The following is a 24530-nucleotide window of genomic DNA, read 5'->3' on the forward strand; positions in this document are numbered from 1 at the left end:
AAAGATATAGATAGGGATGGCACTCACCAAACTTGAGGTCGGTATTCGTTCACCCCGGCCGGGAACCACTCACACTTTTAACACATGAACCCACATGGCGGAAAAATTATTTCAAAAAAGTTATTCACGAGACAACCTGTTACCCTTGCAAAAACTATTCTTTTTGATGTTCTAAATAATTTTTCAGAATCACCATTTGATTCAGGGTCAAAATTTATGGCAGAGGATTTTTCTTCGAAATTGTATCCTTTCTTAAGTACACAATTAAAAAAAAACCCTTTTTTTAAATTCACATTCTCAGTGGCCCTAATTCCCTTAATATGCATTTTCCGTCCTATACTTAGAGGTACTTTTTTAGTATTTTTAGGATATACTATCACCTCCCCATTTTTTTACACCATATGCATGACACCCTATATAACACAACTCTCAAAGTAGCTCAAAGCTTTGAGGACATTACAAATCTTCCAAAGCAAATGTTTGCGCCTGCTAGCCAAAGCAGAGAGATATACAGGGTGATTCATTAAGAATGGGCAATCTCTGAACTGGAAGTACTACACACCAAAATATGGCGATTGAGCTTAACATGTCTTATACAAATGTTGCAGGTTTACGAGATACAGAGTATTTAAAGTTGGAATTTTAATTTGAAATTTCTTAATAAGTTTGTGATTTTAAGCAGTATTGTCTTAAAAATTGGCGACTTTATGTGTTTTGACATGAAAATTACGAATTTTGTGGTGAATTTAGCATTATTTATACAGGGCGTTAGTTACACACTGTTACTTAGGTAAATTACAACATATATTTTTTGCCCAATCAGTTATGGCTAAAATGACTAGAAAATCTAAGAGGCAGTTAAATTTTGAATAAAAAAGGTACTGTCGTTTATTTCATGTAACTCTATCAGTTTTTAGGTTATTTGAATTTTAAACATTCAGCCTAAAAAATCCTAAGCCACCGTTATTACATTGGCTTAATAGGAATGCATTCTTTTAAATTACTAGTATGCTGGGTAATAACAGTAAAGACAACAAATAACAATCAGTAACAATATTAAAAGAAAACTTTAAAGTAAATGCTCAAAATGCCCGCCTTCCACTTCAATAGACTTTGTAAAGCGTCTCCTTAAAGACCTTTGAATATTAAATAACATTTGTTGATTATTTTTGATATTAGCAGCTTCTTGAATTTTCTGTCGTAATTCTTCGATGGAATTAATTGTATCTTTGTAAACCATGTCCTTCATGTGTGGCCATATTGAGAAATCTAGAGGGTTTAAGTCTGGATTTCTAGGTGGCCAAACAAATTCGCTGCCACGCCCAATCGACCGGTGAGGAACATGTTCATTCAGGTATCGCCGTACTGGCAGAGAAAAATGTGGCGGCGCCCCGTCTTGCATAAACCACCATGTTCCGCCTTATGGCTAGTGGTATATCTTCTAGTAGTGGGTTTAACTGTTGTTCAAGGAAGTTTAAATAGAGGAGCCCGTTCAGATTAGGAGGAAGTTCAAAAGGATCAATAAAAAAACTAGATATCACACCACACCAAATATTTACCTTGAATTCATGCTGAAAATGTCGTTCCTTTAGAGCATGTGCATTTTCGGAGTCCCACAAATGATTGTTTTTCCAATTAAAAACCTCGTCTAGTAACCGTCGCCTCATCGGTGAAAAGAAGGTCATTAAGAAATTCCTGGTTTTCGGATTGTTTATCTAGCATAAATTGAGCAAACTGTAGGCGAACTGGTAAATCTTGAGGTAGCAAATTTTAGACAGGAGTATAGTGATATGGATTCTCTAGATTGGAGATTCTCTTTTTTTAAAAATCTCCAAATAGACGATTGGCTTATTCCTGTTGCCGTACTTAACCGACGAGTACTGAGATCTGGATTTTCCGGAATACGAGCTAAAACCTCTTCTTCATCTTCGACGTTTATATTTTTTGGTGCACCATTTAAGGTTTTAGGACGAAAACACCCTGTTTCGCCTAGGCGGGTATAAATAGGTCTGAACAGTTTGTGATTGGGTCGATTTGGGTATAATTCTAAATACCTTCTGGCTGCACCAAGTCCACTATAATTTGACCGAGCAAAAACGCAAATCATATCACGCATTTCACTGTTGGAATATTCATTATGACATGGCATTTTCTTATTTTAGAATTTTTACTACAAATACTACACTCTTACTTAGTGACAGTAAAATTGTCATATAATTTCTTACACGAAAAACTGATAAGTGCTGACACAAGCCTACTTGAAAAAAGGTTAATGGCTCAGGATTCTTTACGCTGAATGTTTAAAATGCAAATAACTTAAAAACTGACAGAGTTACATGAAATAAATAAGAGTACCTTTTTTATTCAAAATTGAACTGCCTTTTAGATTTTCTAGTTGTTTTAACCATAACTGATTAGGCAAAAAAGATATGTTGTAATTTACCTAAGTAACAGGGTGTAACTAACGCCCTGTACAAATAATGCTAAATTCACCACAAAATTCGTAATTTTTATGTCAAAACACATAAACTCGCCAATTTTCAAGACGATACTGCTTAAAATCACAAAATTATTAAGAAATTTCAAGTTAAAATTCCAACTTTAAGTACCCTGTATCTCGTAAACCTGCAACATTTGTATAAAACATGTTAAGCTCAATCGACATACTTTGGTGTGCAGTATCCCCAGTTCAGAGATTGCCTATTCTTAATGAATCACCCTGTATAAGGAGGGCATGCATGAATACTATAAAATCGACATAATGAACGAAGTTCTGGCAATGAAACACGCCAAATTTAAATAACGGTGGAGAGTAGGAAGATAAGGAACTGCTGTTTCAAAAATAATCTTACGTTCAGTTTTCCGTCCGACCTTTTTGATCGGGTCTAAACCATAAATATCTGCCTGGAGGCCGGGCCTACAAACGGATTCAACCGCCAAACTTGTCGGAATCTTTCACCGAATCCCTATATAATACTATCAAACCCGTTCAGTTTTAACACTCGCACGAAAAACGGCGCACTTAACATTTTATATTAAAAGTAAGTAATGAATTACTACTAAGGAAATTCTAAATTCTGGATTTTGATTAAGGGAAAGGATAACATAAAAAAGCTGTAAATATATTTATTTGTAAATTACAACCAATCATACAATCTATTATAGTAACTCTCAAGAAATGTCTTTACTAATGGAATATAAGTCTTTTTATAAATTAACTTTCCAGTAATCTTAGCGTATATTTACAAAATAACTTAATTGTTAAATGCAATAGTCCCTTTTTATCAATATTTAATACCTCTTAGTAGCTTAACATACTTAAATAGAGTTTTAAGTTGCAATTTACCAAATACCATTTTGTGCATACAAAAATACAAGGAGAAAATTAAGAGACTCTCTCAAGGGATGTATTTTTCTGCTGCTTCATTAGCTGAATATCAGCTACCATCATTTCTTTCACTAACTCGAGAAATGAAACTTTGGGCGTCCAACCAAAAGCCTTTTTAGCTTTACTTGAGTCACCCAGAAGAAAATTCTGTAAATAAAAACATCACCTTTATTATTTCTATAGTGCTTAAAGCTATAGTACGGTATACTTACAACATCTGTAGGTCGAAAATATTTGGGATCAACTCTAACCCTAATAATTCCAGTGTCTTTTTCCTTGCCCACTTCTTTAAGCCCTTCACCCTCCCAGACAATTTCTTTGCCTACATGCTTAAAAGCCTCCTCAACAAATTCTTTTACGCTATGGGTTTCGCCTGTACTTATGACAAAATCTTCTGGTTTTTCTTGTTGAAGCATCATCCACATAGCCTGTAAAAACAATATTAAGAAAAACGGACTTAAATAATTTTTTTAGAAGACTTACTTCGACATAATCTCTGGCATGTCCCCAATCCCTTTTAGAGTTTAAATTTCCTAAAACCAAGCATTCACTGAGGCCCAAGTGAATCTTAGCCACTTCTCTAGTTATTTTTTTAGTAACGAATGTTTCACCTCTCCTAGGACTTTCATGATTAAAAAGAATACCATTGCAAGCAAACATATTATAAGCATCCCTATAGTTTATTACGATCCAATAAGCATAAAGTTTGGCACATGCTATCAAAAATTATTATTATACAAGTTAGATAGAAATATTTTTTTATTATAAAAAACGTACCATAAGGGGACCTAGGATTAAAAGGGGTTTCCTCATTTTGCGGTATGGCTTTAACATCACCATAAAGTTCACTGGTGGAAGCTTGGTAAAATTTTGAATAATTTTCGAGGCCACAGGTTCTGATAGCATCTGGAATTATTTATTGTATCGTGTGGAGTTATTCGCACATTATATACAAACCTAAAAGTCTAAGAGTACCAACAGCATCGACTTCAGCAGTATATTCGCTTAAATCAAAAGAAACTTTAACATGGCTTTGAGCAGCTAAATTATAGATTTCTATAGGTTTGACTTTGTTAATAATTTTTACAAGGCAACTGGAATCGGTCATATCACCATAATGCAACTGAAACTTTCCACCTGAACATTAAAAAATATTTAAGATTATAAAAAAAGTGTAAAACACTTATATCTATTAGTTACCTTTACGAGCATATGATTCCCCATATAAATGTTCTATTCTGCTGTTGTTAAAGGTACTGGCCCTGCGAATAATGCCATGCACTTCATAGCCTTTGTTTAGCAAGAATTCTGCTAAATAGGAACCATCCTGTGGGCAATTTAATACCATAAAATGAATACGAATTTTTTGATGAAAATTTAAATAGTTACATACTTGATGTACACTTTAAAAGTCCTAAAAATATTTTCAGAAATGCAATAAGCTCTGGGGATATTATCATAGAAACCTCAAAACGCATTAACATACTTTAAAGCTACAACATACTCATATTCATATATTGCCAAAATTAAATTGTTACATACATGTTTATATTATACAAAAATTTGTACGTTTACTATTGTAATTATATTAGGTACCTAGAAAACCTAATTTCTGTGTGTACCATAATAACTATAATACTAAGAGTTTAACAATAAAAACTAACTGGATAAATATTAAAATAAGTTTACAAAACTTAATTAGCTTGATAGTTTATAATATAAATAAAATTAATATAATTATAATAATTAAAAAGAAAAAAAAAGAAGTTTTATTACTTTGAATCAAGAAAAACAATTCAGAATAATGATGAAAACTTTTCGAAATTATGACCTATAAAAGTGATACATTTTACATATTTGACATACACAGTCTGTCATCCTTACTGTTAGCGGCAAAATGTTAGTATGTTAAAATGTTGTATATTTATATGTATTTCATATAAAATTTCCGAATTAATTTATAATGTTATTAGTTAATCTTAACATATGTTGTTTCCACTCGAGGTTCTGGTCGACGATTACTCCTAAATATTTAGAATGTTAATACATTTACCTAGATGCTATTAAAATTAGGACGATTGGCATTTGTTAGGGAGAAAGCTACACTACCGCTCAAAAGTATTTGCCCACCATGTATTCTTTTTAATATTTTAAATTATATACAAAAATCTCATCTTTATACCTACATTTAGATTGTATCTTTGTAAATTGCATATATGCTTAAAGAGCATACCTATCAACTATGGTTCGTTAAAAAACACTGAGTATTTAAAAATAGTTTTGCAAATAACATACAATGTAGTGAAAATATGCACTTCTAAAAAACTAATCTGTTTACAGCTCGATTCCGATGAAATTTAAAACATTTAAAGGTGTTTAGTTTTCAAGAATTGATTTTGTGTAACATTGGTAAATAATTTTCCTTGCTTATTGACGATTGTCACCGTTTCTTTGCTGGTTTTTCAACATTCTTTAAAATGGCTTAAACAAAAGAGTTATCGGTAGAAACAAAAGGTTGGACTTTATAAGGCTGGAAAGACTAACCGTCAAATTTAACAGCAAAAATCAACAAGGAGCGTCAAAGAGCGGTCAGTGTTTCGACAGTAAAACGGCGACTTTATAATGCTGGTCTTAAAGGACGTTTAACTGTATCAAAACCGTTACTGAAGGATGTTAATAAGAAGAAAAGACTTGAGTGGGCCCAATCACACAAAGAATGGACCATTGATGACTGGAAGAAAGTTCTCTGGAGTGACGAGTCGAAATTCGAGGTTTTTGGAACGAAGAGGTGAGTTTTTGTTCGCCGTTATGCCAATGAAAGGGTCGCTGAGAACTGTGCGGTGGCCTCAGTTAAACACAGTGGTGGTTCGGTGATGGTGTGGGGTTGTTTCGGAGGATCTGCAGTAGGCGATCTAGTTAGAATAGAGGGAATTCTTCGAAAAGAGGGTTACAAAACAATTTTAAGTGACAATGAACTTCCTTCTGGTACTCGAATAATTGGGAAAAACTTCATCTTTCAACATGACAATGATCCCAAGCACACGTCGAAATTGTGCAAGCAATATTTAGGTCAATTACAAAGGCAACATCTTCTGAAAGTTATGGTATGGCCCCCACAATCTCGCCCCGTACCTCAATCCTATCGAATTACTGTGGGATAAACTGGACAGACAAGTGCGAAAATCATGCCCCACATCAAAAGAAGACTTGTGGGGGATTATCCAAGAAGAGTGGCACAAGATACCTCAGGAAACTTTAGACAAATTAATTAGAAGACTACCAAAACTCTGTGAAGCTGTTATTAAAAATCGAGGCGGACATGTAGATGATTCCAAAATTTGATTTTCTTAGATTTAATTAATTGAAAAATTTATTGTTTATATTCATTTTGTTATAAATAAACCGTTTCATAAGAATAACTGATGGGTTTATTATTTTTAGTTATAACTTTAAAACAGTCATTTGTGGGCAAAAACTTTTGAGCGGTAGTGTATGTAGTTGGTTTTGTCAACATTTCATGTAAGTTTGAAAGAGCCAATTTTTGATTAATCTTAAACCTAAAGATGTTTTTTCACGCACCTCACACACCATACCAATTTCAAGTAATCTGTTAAAAAATTTATATAGGCTAAGAAAAGTAATGGCCCAAGAACGGTACCCTGTGGTATTCCTATCAGCATCTCTGAGGGATCACTATAGGTATCATTAATTTTAGTCATCTGTTTTCGGCTCGCCAAATAACTCTTAAAATCTTCTAACACAACCCCTGACACCAAATATTTAGGACATTAAGAAGGTTCTCATGAGGTACCGTGTCAAAAGCCTTCGCTAGATCAAGAAATCTTGCAAGGCACTTGCACACCCTTAACGAGGTGTTTCATTATGGTTCTTGTGACCTGGAGTATAGCGTCCGAACTACTAATACCTGTGCAGAAGCCGAATTGGTTTTTAAATAAAATGGTATTATCAGACAAGAATTTAGAGAGTCGTTCTTTTAAGCATTTTTCAAGTTTTGGCAAAATTTGTAATCACACTAATTGGACAAAAAATTATAATTTTTGATCTTTCACCAGCTTTATAGATGGGAGTAACAACTGAGGTTTTAAAACATTCAGGGACAGTGCCCGATGTAAATATAAGATTGATTATATGTATCAATGGATTAATTATATAGGTGAAATTTTTTTATGATTTGAGTTTGTGTTCCATTATAACCAGGCGAACAGTTGTTTTTGAGTGAATTTATATGTTCAATAATTTCATTTCTACTAACAGGTCTTAAAAACATTAAGTTCAGTGATCTATACTTTAGTTTGAAAATATTGCTTGGAGATTTTCTTTTACTGGCCATAGTTTTCCCTACATTAACAAAAAATTGGTTGCGGGATTCAGCAGCATTTCTCTTTTGTCAGTAAACGGCTGATTATTATCATCCTGAACATCTGTTTTTAGATTGTTCCTTAGTTTCATTAACTGCATTTGAAATGATCTGGTATATCTTTTTGAAATCATGTTGATGAGGATTTATTTGGGCTTTGTAATAGTTAAACTTTTGTTTATTAATTATTTTATTTAGATTGTTTCTATAATTTATATTAACTCTCTTATTTTCCAAATTGTTATTCTTTAAAAGTATTTTTTTTCATTTTATTAGGTTTCCTCAGTGCTTAGATAAGGCTTGTGGTAATCCAGGGTTTAAGTTTTTTCTGCTCGGTGTAGTAAACTGTTTTTTGGTTAGTCGCTTTTCCCACAAATAATGCCATATTATTCGTAATATTTTGTGTTGCCGCCTCAGCGTTATTTGTTTCCAAGACCTCTCCCCAGCTTTCCCCTTTAAGTAGATCTTCAAACTTTCCAGGGTCTAATGTTGAGATAATCCTGGATACTTGCTATTTTTTTATGTTTATAACTTTTGAAGAAAAATCGGTCATTATAGGATAGTGATCATATATCATTTTGAAGTATAAACGAGGTTTGATGAGTTGAATTTGTTTTAAAACTATTTTTCACAAAAATGTGATAAAGAGATGACCTGCTTGTAGATGTAACACGTGTAGACCCATTTAAGCAATTATAAAACTCGTAAAAATTTAAAAGGGATAGGTATTGACTAACCTCTTTATCTTCCTTATTTAATATGTTAATATTAGATAGAAGGCTGTTGGTTTTATAAGAAAAAAATTTGCTCAAGTCACTAAAAAAAATTGTGCATTAGTTGATGGTGGTCTATACTCACAAAGAATTTCATAGTTAATGTCATGAATATGAAAATTAACTTGGCTTAGTGTAACTCTTGATTTATTTAGAGTTAAATTTTGGACTGAGGCATCTAGACTTTTCTTTATATATACAACAGTACCATCGTTTTTATTGAATTTTGCATTATTATAATACACATTGAAATTACTTATATTATAAAGGTTAATGTTTTCAACAGACCAACTCTCAGTATAATAATGTCACAAAATTTATTTTAATCATAGGTTTCAAGAAATATTAGTAAATCATTATAGTCTTTAGTCTTTTAATTTTCTAGCTTTGGCTGTCTTATTTTTTAGGTGGTGGATTGGTAGCGAAGTGACTTTCATGTGAATATTCATTGGATTTAAAAGTGTAAATCAAGAGCACGAAGTTTAATAAGATGGCATCGGTCCTCAATACCAGATCAATGCCCCTGCCGCCGCAAAAAAATTGTCTTTACTATTTTAATATTAAGAGTGTTTTAAAACAGGAGCTCTCAGTTTTCTTTAACTTAAAAAACTTTCAAATCTTTTAAGTTGCAGATCCTATAGTGGAGATTTTTGGTAAACGATATAATTTTGGAATTCCAAGTAAAGAAATTTGAGATCTTAAAATTACCATTGTTTTCCAGTCAAAACAGCTAACATTGTTTTTCAAAAATCAATAATTTAATTCTAAGTACAGATATAGTTATTGTTTCTAGTGATGTATTTTCTTTTTTCTCATGCATTCCTATATCAGAGACTTTGGAATATCTGATTGAATTTTTGGAAGTAAAGGTTTCGATAATCTCCAAGAAATAATTGAATTTAAAAAACTGCAATATTTTTTAATATAACAACTACTGTAAAACAACTGGAAGGCACAGCCAAGAGCCTCGGCCTTTTTCTCTCTCCCAGAGCTCTTCATCAACCGTTTTGACTTAAATGCAAAAAATTCAATCAAATACTTTCACGAATTTGGTTAAGATATATTGGTGATTATTAAATAGATGATCAATATTGATAAATTTGTAACTCAATAACATCCATTAAATTTACCTGCGAACACGAGAGGAATACCCAACTTCCATTCTTGCATAATCTTGTCATCAAAAATCATAATCAGGTAGAATTTGATATTTATCGAAAAGAAACAAATACTTTTAGATAGATAATTCCGGACTCCAACCATTGCTTTCAACAGAAAATGGCTAGCATGTATTTATTAGCACAATGTACCAAGCATTGTTTGGTTGATACAGAAAAAGCATTAATTAAAACAATTTCTAGGGCCACTAGTTATGACATAATATTATTGACGAGCTGATTAGAAGACATAGATTTACTGTTAATCTCAAAAAGTCTACCACACTTCAAAGAGATGAAAATAAGCAAACTTTTCTATCCTACCTTCACAAGAAGCTTTGATAGGGTTTTTAAATACTTAGGTCTAAGAATGGTCTATCAAAGTTCTTAAGTTAGGAAGTTTAAAATCTTAAGTTAGGAAGTTTAGTTAAAGACTAATGAAAAGTCCGGGTGTAGGAGATTAATTGCAACGATTGTAACAAGAAGTACCTAGGGCAAACAAGAAGATCAATTAATGTCAGATTTAAAGCACTCATGTGAAATATGAAAGAGTTAAAAAATCAAGTTTGGCTGAACATGTTTTAAATTCTGGTCACTTTGTAGAGCGTACCCATAACAATAGAACAATAGGTAACATATGAAAATTTACCAATATTTAAAAATCAAAAGGCCATTCTAAACAGGGGTAAAGGTATAGTCAACTGATATAGCCCTAATAGCCAACTGTATAGTTTAGTTAGTGTTATTCGTTACACCTTTAATATATAAGAGCACTTGTAAGTAGTTTGAGTGTTGTTTTAATCTTATCCCGAAGATGCTAACATTCGTTAGCGAGACACGTGTCGAGAGTAAAATAAAGAGTTTTGGTTAGTGGTAAAACTATCTTGTGATTTGAGTGTCACACCGAGTGAGAATGTCATTCAAGAATTTTAAATGAAATACCAAATATTAATTTTAAAAAACAAGATATAATAAATTTTAAAAATATTCCTGTTGCCGATAAATTCATATTAAAAAAGGCAATGTTAAATTTCCAAAAGTAAAAGTAATGACATACTGTTTTAAAATTGCCTCCATATTATTGTGTCTTTAATCCGATTGAATTAGTTTGGGGTACATTAAAAAAACAGCTCCAAAAGTGCAACATTTCAGCAACATTAAGTGCGGTAGTTATTAAAGAATTCGAAAGTCATGAATGGAAAAATTATGTAGAAAATTGCGTAACTAAAACAAAAAACGAATACACGGTTTAACCACTTACTCCAAATAATAATTCGGCCTGACGATAACGATTCTAATTCTGACAAGAGCCATTTAGAATATTAAATCTTGATAAGTATATATAAGTGTTTTATAATAATGTATAACAGGTGAATTTTCATTTATCACATTGTATTTGAAATTAAACTTTATGTCCGGAGAATGATATTTATCTTAAAAATACTTGATTATTTCGTTTCCTAACCTAAAATACTGTATAACGTTAAAACCATACACCAGGTAAACTTTACAACAATACAATCAATTCTAAACCTATTAAACAAAAAAAAACAGATTTAGAACGGATAAAAGTTCAATCCGATCAAAGCAGTCAAAGTTAATTTTGTTAGTAGAAATATTATTGAAATAAACTGAAATATATAGAATTGAAAATTTTAAAATTATTTTATTATATTATCCACCCGCATTATTTTAACAACGCCACGGCTCTCACGGCGGCAAAGCTCAGTATATTTTTTGCAATCGCTTAATAATTGCGTCCTTCCAGTAAGAATAAAAGAACTATACATTTTAATCATATTCCATAATAAAACAACATATTAAAAGTTGTCTTTAGAATAAAAACGAAGAACAGGATATTAGAATAGAAACTATACTCAATCAATATATCTAATTATATTTTAAACAACATTTAAAACAAATTTACATCTAATAATTTAAACTTTAGTAACTCAACTAAACTTACTATAACAATAATTAAACTCGAACTAAATACTCCACTAACCCTACTTCGTTCTCTATATGTATTTTTGAATTCGTTTGCGAGTATTGCTTGTTAGCAACCGCTGGATTATTCGCCCTCTCGCTCGTAGAGTCACTGTGCTTTAATAAAGTTTTTCCGCAAAAAATTAAATTTATATTCCCTCTAATTTCCTCAACAAATATTCAGCGGGCACAAGTCAGGGCTTCTGGCAGGCGAAAGCACAACACCCTGGTTTCCAATCTAATGTTTGGGAAAGTTTTCGTTTAAAAGCTAGTCGCTACCCTTTGATTATGGGGTGCTACACTATCTACTTGCCACCACAATTGTCGCCTAATAACGGTTCATATCCAAGCTCATTTAATACAAGGTTATTCAATATCTGGAAGAAGCATTTAACCTTGGAATTATTCTTGTAAAAAAAAATAGGCCAGTATTTTATTTTGATAGAGCACGATCCAAATCTTCGGACTTATGCAGTTTTGTCATTTTCAACTTCATACTAGTTGAAAGAATGTTCGTTAGTTCAATTGAAAAGACCATTCTTGACTATGCATTAAACACAAATTTTTGAATGAGACCGCAAACACTGGAGTATTAGAAAGTGTTGTGACAGAGCAGATAACTTCGGTCAGTACAAGATTTTATTTCATGAGTTACTAGACATTGGTCTTATCAATGCATCATGGAAAAGCCATGAAATAAAGATGTCGATTTTACGTAAATTGATGACAGCTTACAGAAGGAAATACCTACTACTTAAAAAAAAATAAGTCTTTTAGGGGATACTATGATAAATCTCTTGATTAAGAAATATGTAACTGCAGATTGAGGTTCTTGGTGAAGTTGCCATGACTCCCACTACGTCCCTTCGTAAAGTTGCAGATCTGGACTGTCGCGTAAGTGAGTCAGGAAAATATTGAAGCTTCATAAATTTCATCCATACAAACTCCTAATTACTCCAGAACTAGGGGATGATGACCCAGACCGACGTATTGAGTTTTGAGAGAAATTACATCGGGCAAGATTATTACTCAGCCCACGTTAATAAAGAATATCTGTTTCTGTGACGAATGCACTTTTACTTGAATGGCAAAGTTAACAAACAAACCTGTCATTATTGAAGTGATTTCAATCCTCACATTATTAGAGAGGGACATACGCAATACCTTCAAAAATTAAATGTTTGAGCGATTAGGTATATTAGGCAAGAGCATCATCAGTCCCCTCTTCATCAAAGGAACTCTAAATAGTAATTTTTGCAGAAATGTTAGACACAACCATAGAACCTCTTATAGTTCATGAGGTGGAAAATCGAACGGACGCCAATGGAAATCTCGCTCTAGATGAACATTTGCTAGACTTAACAGGACGGAGCGCCTCCGCCTTATGTACGCCCAGTAAGAGAGTGGTTGGCTAATCATTACCCAGAGCAGTGAATTGGTAGGTGGGAACGCATAGAATGGCCACCTAGGTCACCAGATTTGACACGGCTGAATTTTTTCTTACTGGCTCACTTGAAATCCGTCGTATTAAAACTCAACCAGATTCAATTCAACAATTACAGCCGTACAGAACAACATTGTACAGAAGTGTAGAAGTATTTTACCTGAAACTCTTCAAAACGTCCGAGAAAAAATTGACTACCGGCTGTCCTTGTGCTTGGAGAAGAAATCGAACCCATTTTTAACAATTTATAAAGTAGTAAAGGTAAGGTTTCCAGCATTTTATTATTATTATCATAATTTTTCAGAGTTGCATGATTTAGTTGTGAGGTTTTTGGAAAGTCAGGATTTTGAAAAAAAAATTAAATACAGTTTATGTACAATTTTATAAGGAACACAAAAATTGTAAACGAAATAGGGGTTGCCATTTAAAATTTTAGGGGTAGACGTTCTGGGTAAATTGACGTGTTTTGCCTAATTTTTATACAATCATTGGTAGAGCCAATATTAAATGCCGATACGTTTTTAAATTGTCAGTCAGTATATAAGAATTATGTTAGGATATAGTCCTACTGGTCAGCTGATGACTGCATGACACTCAAAATAAAACAGCAAGAATTTTAGGGCAATCACTCTTTGTGCAAGAAAAACTACAGAAAGAGTTGGATTTTGTTTGAAGTCCAGATATAAGGAGCAAAACTATGACTATATGTTACTAAGATGCTTGATAAATACTTTACAGGGACAGAACCGACCTTACACAAGAAAGATAAAACTACAATAGACCAAATATACCAAGCGCAACATTCTAAGACTTTTAAGAATAATAATTCTAAGCAAAATATATACAATGCAAAAAAACATAGAGATCTTGAAATTGAGGCAGAGCCATGAAAAGTATCAGTAATAACGAGAAATGATTACTAATAATTCTAATGAAAAACAAAATTTGTGATACATATTGAAATCTCACTATCAGCTGAAATAAATTTGAACCAAATTTAAACAGTCTAGATCTGTCAATCTCTCAATCTAGATCTGATAAACATTTGATAATGACTGTAGAAAGGCTTTCTGAGCTGAAACTCAACCTATATGTATACTAGATGTGATCAAGTGGAATACCTAATGTAGTTTATTTATACACAATTTTTAATTATTTGTCAAAAAGTGACTTAAGACCTGACCCATTTTAACAATAAAAAATGGGCAATTTAAAATACTGTATGAAAATAATAAAATGTAATTTTATTATTTTATTATAAACTTTAATAATAAGCAAAACAATAATACGTTTTCAGTGCGGATTTTTTGATCGATAAAATATTAGTAAATTGTTCATAGTCATTAAAATATAAATAGACGCATTTTATCAATAAATATCCAGAAATATAAAGGTTGCTATTACTCAAGTATGAAAAAAATGGCGGGGCATAGGTACCTTATCAATTACTTTAGATAAAATTCCACACATTTTCTAACACTTGAATGATTTAAGGAATAAATATTAAAAATATATATATATATTAAAAAATTATGTATGAAAGTTTCCGGTAATATTTTATTAAATTTTGTCCTAAACCTTACAATCTGCATTGATTCAGGTGCCTATTGAACTAAATGAACAGAGGCAGCTTCTGTTCAACACTTGTGTCAGCAAAACTGCTACATTGACCATTAAACACTGAAATAGCTTAGACTACTCATAGATTCTTGAATACTACAACATGCTTACTGGTTAAATACACAACCTGTAGATAATCAATTTCAAGTATTTTTTTGTAAATCATTAATTGCCACATGATGTTGACCATCTATTGAGAAGGCATCAATAATCTATGACATTTTTTATTGAACACCCTCTTAATTGTCCCGCCCCCTCCTCTTATCTTTTGAATGCTTTTATATCAAAATGTGTAATTTGGCACACATCATTAGCAACCTAAATACTACTTTTTGATCTCTAGCTCATTCAAAATGGCGTCCCGCCGCCATAAATAATATAAATTTTTTAAGGGAGGTGGATCAGGCTTTCTCGATTAATTAATTAATTAATTAATTAATTTATTTATTTATTTACGGAATCCATTTACAAAAGTGTTACATAGCATACCCATACAAACATATATATTCAGATACAAAACCATCTATAAATCAAGGAAAGGTGTAGATAAGTTAATTAATTAAAGCCCCTATGAAATAATATTCTTTAACTGCCCCTTAAAAGATGTAATCCTAGAGTCAAAAAAGCTTATCTGTCCTGACAGAGACCATTAGCACTTCGAGCCATTCGTGTAATTGGCTCATTAATACCATAATTGGTACGGTGGAATGGGACTGTAATTTGTAAATAATATTGCACTACCATAAAGCATAGAGTGGGAGCTTTCAAGTGATGTATCCCATGATCCCCCTGATGAGCTAGGGACCAAAAAGTAGTATTTAGGTTGCTAATGATGTGTGCCAAATTTCAAATTTTTATACAGGGTGTCCCGGTTCATGTGGGAAATCTCTCGTATCCAGGTAGAACATCGAAAAATAATACCGAATGTTCCTATAAAAAAAATTTCTACAGGCCTTCTTTACGAAGATACAGCCTCCTAAAGGAGGCTGCTGGAAATTGGTTTTTCACAAATTACCTTTAAACTACCCGGTAGAATTTAATAAACATTTTAGGTGATGAACACTATTAGGGACCTCTTAAAATGACATCCTTAAAATACATTTACCTTGTTTACTTTACCAGGGGCGGACTAGGTTGTACACTTTAATGCGTATATTTTTAACACCCTGTATGTTAAGTCTATAAGTCTAAAAAAAATAAATTTGGATACTTTGAACCCTAGGCTAAAAAAAATGCACTTTTGTTCATAGTTTATTGGAAATAAAGGCTTAAAGGCTTATTATTATTATTATCAATAAAATGAACCGTTTTGGAGAAAAAAAATAATAAACGAGCCAATGTTTTTTTTTAATTTTTTTTAAATAAGATAAGTACACTCTTAAAAATAGGTGAATAAAAATTCAACAATTGTATAGATTTTACATACAATTTGATTCTGGAAATGGTACAGAATCAATTTGTGTAGAATTTCTCTATGCTATTGTGTTTAAACAACTGTGGTTCTATAATCAACAAATTGTGTATCAATTTGATTTATTTTATTGTATATATAGTACACTATTTGTGTACTTAAATTCGACAATATTTTATATTTATTTAATACAATTGTTCAGTAAAAAAGTAAACTCTTAGTGTTTTTTTAACATGGTATGTACAGGAAAAAAACACAATTTGTGCATTTTAAATACACACGTTAGTGTAGGTTGTTTTAACAATATTTTTTATTTTCTTTCATTTCAACTATTAAATTTTATTACAAATTGTGTATAATAATACTATATATTGTTTTATAAATTTAAATATAGTGTAGGTTACTTATTTTAGGTTTGTATATCAAATTAACATAAGAACTGGAGTTTTTTATTACAATGTTTTGTATTTATATTCATAAAAATTTAAAAATAATCAATATTTTTGTATAAAAAAAATTAACAAATTGTTTAAAAATTTAAAATACATTTTAGAGAATTTCGTCATAAATCTGTGTAATAATAAATTCTAGTGCGCCTGGGAAAAACAGGATAAAAAAAAGCTGTTTTTTTATTTTAACAATTTATTTAATTGTATGAAATATTTTCGAAAATTCCACCATTAATACATTAAAGCAATGTATTAAATCTTTTCTAAAATTTTTTTCCATAGATATTTTACACTGTCTCCTTTATAGCTCCATGTAAGTTTAGGGGATCTTGGTGGACACGATATATCTACAGCCTTCCTTCCTATCCAATAAAAAAAATCTTAATTATTTGTTTTAATAGTAGTAGGTAATTTTTAAAATTTAATTTTAAAAGGTTTTTAGTTTGTTGATAATAGTTTAGTTACCATAGTAACATATCCAAACATTATTTATTTTCTTGTTCCCATAACAACTAGACTAAACCAAAATAAACAGCAAAAAAAAATGAACAATGGTTATAAAAGCTTAATTTTTAAAAACAACCCTATCATGTGATACATCATTAGAATCAGATTCCGAGATCCCTGTACTAAACATCGAAAAAAGCTCACCCTGTATATATCGTATTTTTCCCCCTCTCTAAGGTTTTAATAATTTAGTAGGAACTTTAGTAGGTATATATCTACCTACCTATAGTTGTGAAAGTTATACTTGCTAGATTTAGTATCTGTGGACTGCGGTTCACTTTTATGAAAAGTTTGATTTAAGTTTAAACAAACCACATTTATAAAAACTTACATAAAGCATTTCAATGCAATGACAATATTTGGTTTTTCTAAACCAAGTTAACCAAAGGACGAGAGTGTGAGAGCTAGTGGCTGCCCACAGTGAGTAGGTATATGTAGGTATAGGTGTTCAAATTTCCTTACAATACTACTACATGACTTATAAAGGACGGCACAGGACTGTCAGACAGTGTTATGATTAAGTAGATACCATTTTGTAATACAAATTGAAATACAATGCAATAAAGGTTACAAATTTAACCGACCTCTACATTAAAATTGGATAGGTACAAAGATAAAAAAGATGTAAAAAAAGTAAGTATACCTACTTATCTATTCTATAAGTAAAGTTATCAGTTATCACTGAAAAACTAAATAGGTACCAGCTACCTGTCTAAACATCAAAATATCCAGTAAATTCCAAAGTATACAATAAATGCAAAAAAAATATGGTGCTTACCTAATTACCTACCTACAAACTGCTCCTGGAGTTGGTCCAATAAACCCCACTCCTTAAGTTTATCTTCAACGAATATATCCATTTTTTTCTTATGCAATTTTAACACTCAACGAAACGAAAAAACCTTAAAACAAATTAATGCCGGCCGATTGATTGAAGGACTGAGGAATGAACAGTTGAACACCTGTGGCACTGGGAATTATAGCAATGCTGCCATCAAATGTATCTTAAAGATTACACCGCCAATTAAAAAAGTTACGTTTCCTTTTTCCTTACGAGTGTTATTATCACGATATTATTTAAATAAATAAAATTAGAACTCATGCTGATCGGGCTTATTTTTAAATATCCTATTAAATCATTTTCAATTAACAACTTTAAATCGACTGCAAATTTTGATGCATACCTTTACAACTGTTTAATATTGAATCTGGCAACATTGACGCTAACAACGAAGTTCTAGCGGCAAAGGCAAGGGCGTCGGGCGCGTCCTCCTTTATACACAATTGTGTATTATAACTACACAATACATAGTTTAAAATTCTATAATTGTGAAGGGCTATTAGCAAGAATCTTTTTTATTCTACACAATTGTAAATAAAATCAACATAAGCCAGAATAAAAAAATAATTAAAAATTGTAGTAAAAATATACTTGGTTATTAGATTTTTTACCAAACTGCATTGGATTTAAAAAAAAAATGTGGAATATTTATACACATTATCTTAATAATTAATATCCACTTATGGTGTATTAATTTAATATACAATAATTGTATGAAATATACACATTAAAACATATACAAAATGCCTGAGAATTTTTATACAGGACTGTGAGATATTATCTAACAATTGTGTATTAAAATAAAACATTTTTTTTACACAACAAAATGTGAAAAAATCCATCGGGATTTTTCTGTGTGTTTGCATCACCAAGAAAGTTGATTAGGTATAAGGCTATCAAAAAGTTTAGGTATTGAAGATTGAATGCAAATACTTCTATAATTATCTATGACATCCCGACGGCCAGCTTTAAACAATGGCACAATAAAACTTTCCCTCCAGGCAATTGGAAATGTGGATGTTTGTAAGGAAGCATTAAATAACAAAGCATTAAATAATCTGGGCCTGCAGTAATCTTGTTAGGGAGTGAGCTAATACCTTCAAATATATCATATGTTAAGATCTTAGTAATGTTTAAATTTAAACCATTAGCGGGACCATTTTGCAGCTGATTATTATCAATACCAGGAGAATAAACAGTTTGGAAAAATTCTTTAAACATGTTTGCAATATCCAAACCACTGGACGCTTGCTTGTCACCATAAAAGAGGGTATTGGGAAGGGTATAATTGGACCTCTTATCATTGATATATTTCCAAAATTATTTAGGGTCATTCTGTAAGCTGGAATCTATCCCTTCAATATATTGTCGGAAGCACAAATCAGACATACATTTGCATTCAGACCTAAGGCGAGAAAATTTTATATAGTTTTCGTCTGTATTATCTCTCATATATAATGAATGAGCACTCCTTTTGTTCCTAGTTAACTTTCTAAGTTCAGGGGAGAACCACTTAGGAAATGAGGAAGTTCTATATTTCTTTAAAGGAATAAAATATGCAATCCCCATAGAGAGATATTCATCAAAAACGCTGATTGATAAGTTAAGATCACTATGAGATAAACACTCGTTCCAATTAATTGAGGATAGAAAGATATTAAGCTCATTGTAGTTACCGTTTCGGAAATCATAAAAAAATTCTTCATAAGCTAGATTTGAAAAAATTGAGTTATTTGCTGTTGAAATATCCAAATGACACTCATATCCAATATGATGAAAATTAGCTTCAAAAAGAGGGTCAACTTTTTGAGAGGGTGTTGATCAACGTCTAAGGGAAACTGGTAGGTTTCTGTTTTCCACTTAATGAGGTAACACTAATAAATTTCCTTAATGCAATTTTAGGATGTTTTGAAAAAAAAAGAATAATGGTGGTCGGAGGAGAACAGTACGTACAGTGCAATTAGAAGAAAATATTTTACGCTGTAGCTGACACTCCTACAACGAGTACTACTAGAAAGTTAGCCGCTCAGCTTCATTCGTCCAAAACAATTGTACATATGGTACTTCAAGAACAATTGTTGTACTCATATCACTTAGAAAAAGTGCATGAACTACTGGCCAGAGATTTTGCTCCTAGAATACACTTCGCAAACTGGCTATTAGATCAGCAGCGAAATAACCCCATGATTCTTTTTACGGATGAAGCAGGGTTTACCAAAAATGGAATTGAAGACTTACATAACTTGCATGTATGGGCTGATGAAAATCCCCGTGATACTATTATTTCTCATCATCAACATCAATTCCAATCAATAAACCTGTGCAGGAATTATTGGCAATTTTTTGATTGGGCCATTTGAACTGCCACCATGTTTAAACGGAGAACTTTCTTTGGAGTTCCTCCAGAACAATCTTCCAGATTTATTAGAAGATTTGCCCCTTACAACCCGCCGAGATATGTATTATGTATTTTATGCATGATGGAGCCCCACCCCATTTTAGCCTTGCTGTAAGACACCACTTAAATAATACTTTTGAAAACCGTTGGATAGGTAGAGGAGGACCTGTTGCTTGGCCTCCTCGGTCTCCCGATCTAACGCCATTAGATTTTAATCTATGGGGTCACCTCAAAACCTTGGTGTATTCCACCCCAGTCGATACTCAGGAAGAACTGCTCCAAAGAATTACATTTCATTGTGATAATATAAAAAAAAATCTTGGGTTATTGTGGCGAGTGCAGCAGTCCTCGATTCGTCGTGCCCGCGAATGTGTTAGAGTTCACGGAGCGCACGTCGAACCTACTTATGAAGTTTTTAATAATTAATTGTTTATTGCTCGTATTGAAGAATTTAACTTTTGTTTACATATTTGGTTTTTGGCATTTTTTTGTAAGTTGTTTTTTGTAACTTAAAAACATACACTCATCACAGGTTTTTTTTTTATTATTTTGTAAAAGTATTTTTTAGGACACCGCTGTATTTTTAGGAACATGTATTATTTTAAATTAAATGACTTACATTGAAATTTCTCTGTTTCTTTCTCTGTTTTTTTAAATAACTAGCGTACTTATCACATTTAAAAAAAAAACATTGGCTCGTTTATTATTTTTTTTCTCCAAAACGGTTCATTTTATCGATAATGAACAAGAGTACCTTTTTTTTTAGCATAGGGTTCAAGGTATCCAAATTTATTTTTTTTAGACTTTAACATACAGGGTGTTAAAAATATATGCATTAAAGTGTACAACCTAGTCTGCCCCTGGTAAAGTAAACAAGGTAAATGTATTTTAAGGATGTCATTTTAAGAGGTCCCTAATAGTGTTCATCACCTAAAATTTTTATTAAATTCTACCGGGTAGTTTAAAAGTAATTTATGAAAAACCAATTTCCAGCAGCGTCCTTTAGGAGGCTGTATCTTCGTAAAGAAGGCCTGTAGGAATTTTTTTTATAGGAACGTTTGGTATTATTTTTCGATGTTCTACCTGAATCCGAGAGATTTCCCACATGAACCGGGACACCCTGTATAAAGGCATTCAAAAGATAAGAGGGGAGGACAATTAAGAGGGGCATTGTATATTTACTTTTTCTTGCTTTTTATCCAAAATACAATATGAAACATTAATGCAAAAATCCTTTTTTATTCATCCTACATTAACTCTCAATTTATTGTCTTTAAGTTTTTGACATCCGGTTTGTTAAAAATACACACTAACATTGAAATAATGCTCTGTCACCTGTCCCGGTAAAACTGTTTTTAAATTTAGCGCTAAAAGGACAGGCATTATGGCTAATTTTCCCATTTGCACTAAACAGACCTTGCTTCAGCTGTAATGACAGTTCCTTGTTTGTTTACATTAAATAATTGAATTGATATTTACTTGAAAATGTGCATACGTGTCTCTAATATAATAACTAATTACAATTTACTAAACACCACTATATTCAAATGAAAAAAATATTAATTAAGAGTTTGGTTATTATTTACCTGTCCATTTACGCCGGTAATAAGTGCAACTTTTTTTCTATCTGCACTAGCCATTTTCCGAAATGTAAGAATTAGTAAATTCTACCGGTTTGCTGCCACATACACTAAATAATTAAACTATTGTATTATAAGGATATAAAATACAGATAATGTTTTTTTATCATTTTGCCAAGTAGTTACCAATTCGCTCCGCCCCCTTAAACTACCATGTTTATTTATTGAATTTTTGTATTTTTAAGGTGCAAAATAAGAAATCTATTGTGTCATTTTACCTTGATTCCTCCCTTTCTTACTTTATATTCAATAGATGGCGCTACATCAAGTTTTTCTCTTTTAATTATATCTGTTACAACTATCTGTACCTGCGTTTTGATGTAAATGCTGAATATTGGTAGTTAGATTTTTGTTATAATAGTTACACGATAAAAAAGTGAAAAATATATTCCAATAAAAACAATAATTTATTCAGTACAGCCATCTTACGGCGAAATAATTAACGAAAGGTCACGTGCAATATCACGGGATCACGGTTTCACCAATCATAATGCATAATAAATGACATTAGCCAGACCCAGAATGGTCAGAATGACATGTTCATTTATGACAGATGAACAGTTTGTAATTTTACCATCTTCTTCAAGGAAATAAAAAAAAATATATAAAATTATCTTTAAAATCAAATAGGTGCACAATTATAACTGCTAAAGAATCATTTTATAGTTAAATTATGTGAAAACGTGTTTACATTGCGTTGAACACGTCTATAATATACGTACTCAAACGATGGTAAGTTATTATTGTTGTTTTACTTTTTGGGTTGTTTTTCATAATTTTTACTTAAACTTTCACTATACTATGCAATAATTTTTTAAATTAATTTAGTATATTTTAAAATAATTTTTCAAGCATTATGTATAACAAACTACATCTGATAGTATTATATATTACAAAGTTTGAACTGATGACTTGCCTCCCCAAAAGGGGTGGAACACAACTGCTTCCATCTGTTTAGGACAAAAAATATTGTCATCACCTAAATTTAATTAATTCCAGGTATTTTGTTAATTGACTCTTCTTATTTTAAATTAAGTTTTTTAATTTGTTCCAACAAAACATTATTTTGTAAGGCATAAAATATCAAAAAGAGACACAAGTTGAAATATATTTAAAAAAATAAATGATTTTGGATGACATTAGTTTTTTTTCTTAACTCAAGCAATATAAGTAATGATAAAACATTTTTGTGGATAACTACAGACATACAGTATCAGACAAAATTAAAGCAACTTTTAAAATATTTGCATAAATTGTTTATATTGAGTTCTCTACAAACAGTTTTATAAAAATATGTTTGTTTGCCAGGCAAGAATGTTGTTTCTTTAATGTAGTTTTTCTTGTGCTTCAAAATTGAGATAAAAAAAGGATCATAAACACAACTGGGACAAAATTAGAGCAACAACACAAACAAACTGGTTTTTATGTGATGTGCATTATTATTAATCTGGACCTAAAACAAAAAATTATTGATGCCTGTTTATCTAGGAAAAAAGCAAGTATGGATATTAACTACATTTGGAGTTTGAGAAGATGTTGTATCAAAAACTATTAAAAACCACTGAATCCAAGGTAATGACATGACATTTAAGTGTGGTGGTTGAACAAAAAAAAGTATGAAAATGTAGGACAGGTGCATTAAATGACTTAACTTAAATAAGTATAAATGATCCAGGAATATTTTTGACTTAGATTTTAGCAACAGTTGGTTTAATGTTTCACAGCTATTTAATGTTGTTTAGTGAATTTTAGATTACCAGTGAGGAAACCAGTTAAAAAACCTTTCTTATCTAAAAAAAAAGGGATGCAAAAATGTTATTGGCTAGGATTCACCAAAACTGGCTACCCATAATTGGAAAAAGGTACTTTTTTTCTGATGAATTGAAATTTCTTATATTTTCAAATGACAAAAGACAATTTGTAAGATATCCTACAGGAAAAAGGCTTAACCCGAAGTACATTCCTACTACTGTAAAACTTTGTGGCGGCAACATCATGGTGTGCGTCTACTTTTTGGCTTATGGAATAGGTCCTATTTACAGAATTAGGGACATAATGGACAGGTTTGAATATGTTAATATTTTGGAGAACTTAATACTGCCTCATGTGGAGTGGGAAATGCCCCTAAAATTCACATTCCAACCTGATAACGACCCAAAACACAAGCTAATATTGTAAAAGAGGGTTTTACTAAGCAAAAAATTGATATTTAAAGGTGACCCTCGCAATCACCACACCTAAATGGGGAATAGTGGAAAAATGTGTTTGTCAATCACAAATACATAAAGCTTGATAATTTGATATGATTGATCATTTGTTTGAAGAAGTCTGTTTAGTGTGGAATTCCATAGATGAAGATCTAATAAAATCAAATAATCTTTATTGCATGCAACAAATAAATTATATATATATACAGGGTGTCTCACGACGAATAGACGCGATTGATATCTCAGAAACTAATTTTTGAAAAATTTTGAAAATTTGGCAACATGGCACAGTCGATGGGGGCCACACAACTAAAATATTTTGACAGTTGTG

The 24530-nt window shown here is 31.5% G+C and overlaps 2 protein-coding genes across 3 annotated transcripts in view; one reads left to right on the forward strand and one right to left on the reverse strand.

Annotated features, from left to right (window-relative positions):
• Positions 1-3111: 3111 nt before the first annotated feature.
• Positions 3112-22159, reverse strand: LOC126739531 (GDP-mannose 4,6 dehydratase). The gene is made up of 7 exons (XM_050445281.1): positions 21939-22159; positions 4589-4715; positions 4346-4525; positions 4166-4294; positions 3872-4104; positions 3601-3816; positions 3112-3535 (listed from the first exon to the last, which is right to left on the reverse strand). Exons 1-7 carry the CDS (start codon positions 21990-21992, stop codon positions 3386-3388), a joined length of 1089 nt encoding a protein of 362 aa, XP_050301238.1. The 5' UTR covers positions 21993-22159; the 3' UTR covers positions 3112-3385.
• A 368-nt stretch (positions 22160-22527) lies between these two features.
• Positions 22528-24530, forward strand: part of LOC126739413 (H(+)/Cl(-) exchange transporter 5) — a 63978-nt gene continuing 61975 nt past the window's right edge. The window contains exon 1 of one of the 2 annotated variants that reach the window (XM_050445099.1): positions 22528-22724. In XM_050445099.1, coding sequence (XP_050301056.1) covers positions 22722-22724 — 3 coding nt within the window. In that variant the 5' untranslated portion in view covers positions 22528-22721. The remainder of the gene's footprint in view (positions 22725-24530) is intronic. The other variant, XM_050445091.1, reaches the window with a different exon arrangement.

This window comes from Anthonomus grandis, chromosome 1 (genome assembly GCF_022605725.1).
Source record: "Anthonomus grandis grandis chromosome 1, icAntGran1.3, whole genome shotgun sequence".
Classification (NCBI taxonomy): domain Eukaryota; kingdom Metazoa; phylum Arthropoda; class Insecta; order Coleoptera; family Curculionidae; genus Anthonomus; species Anthonomus grandis.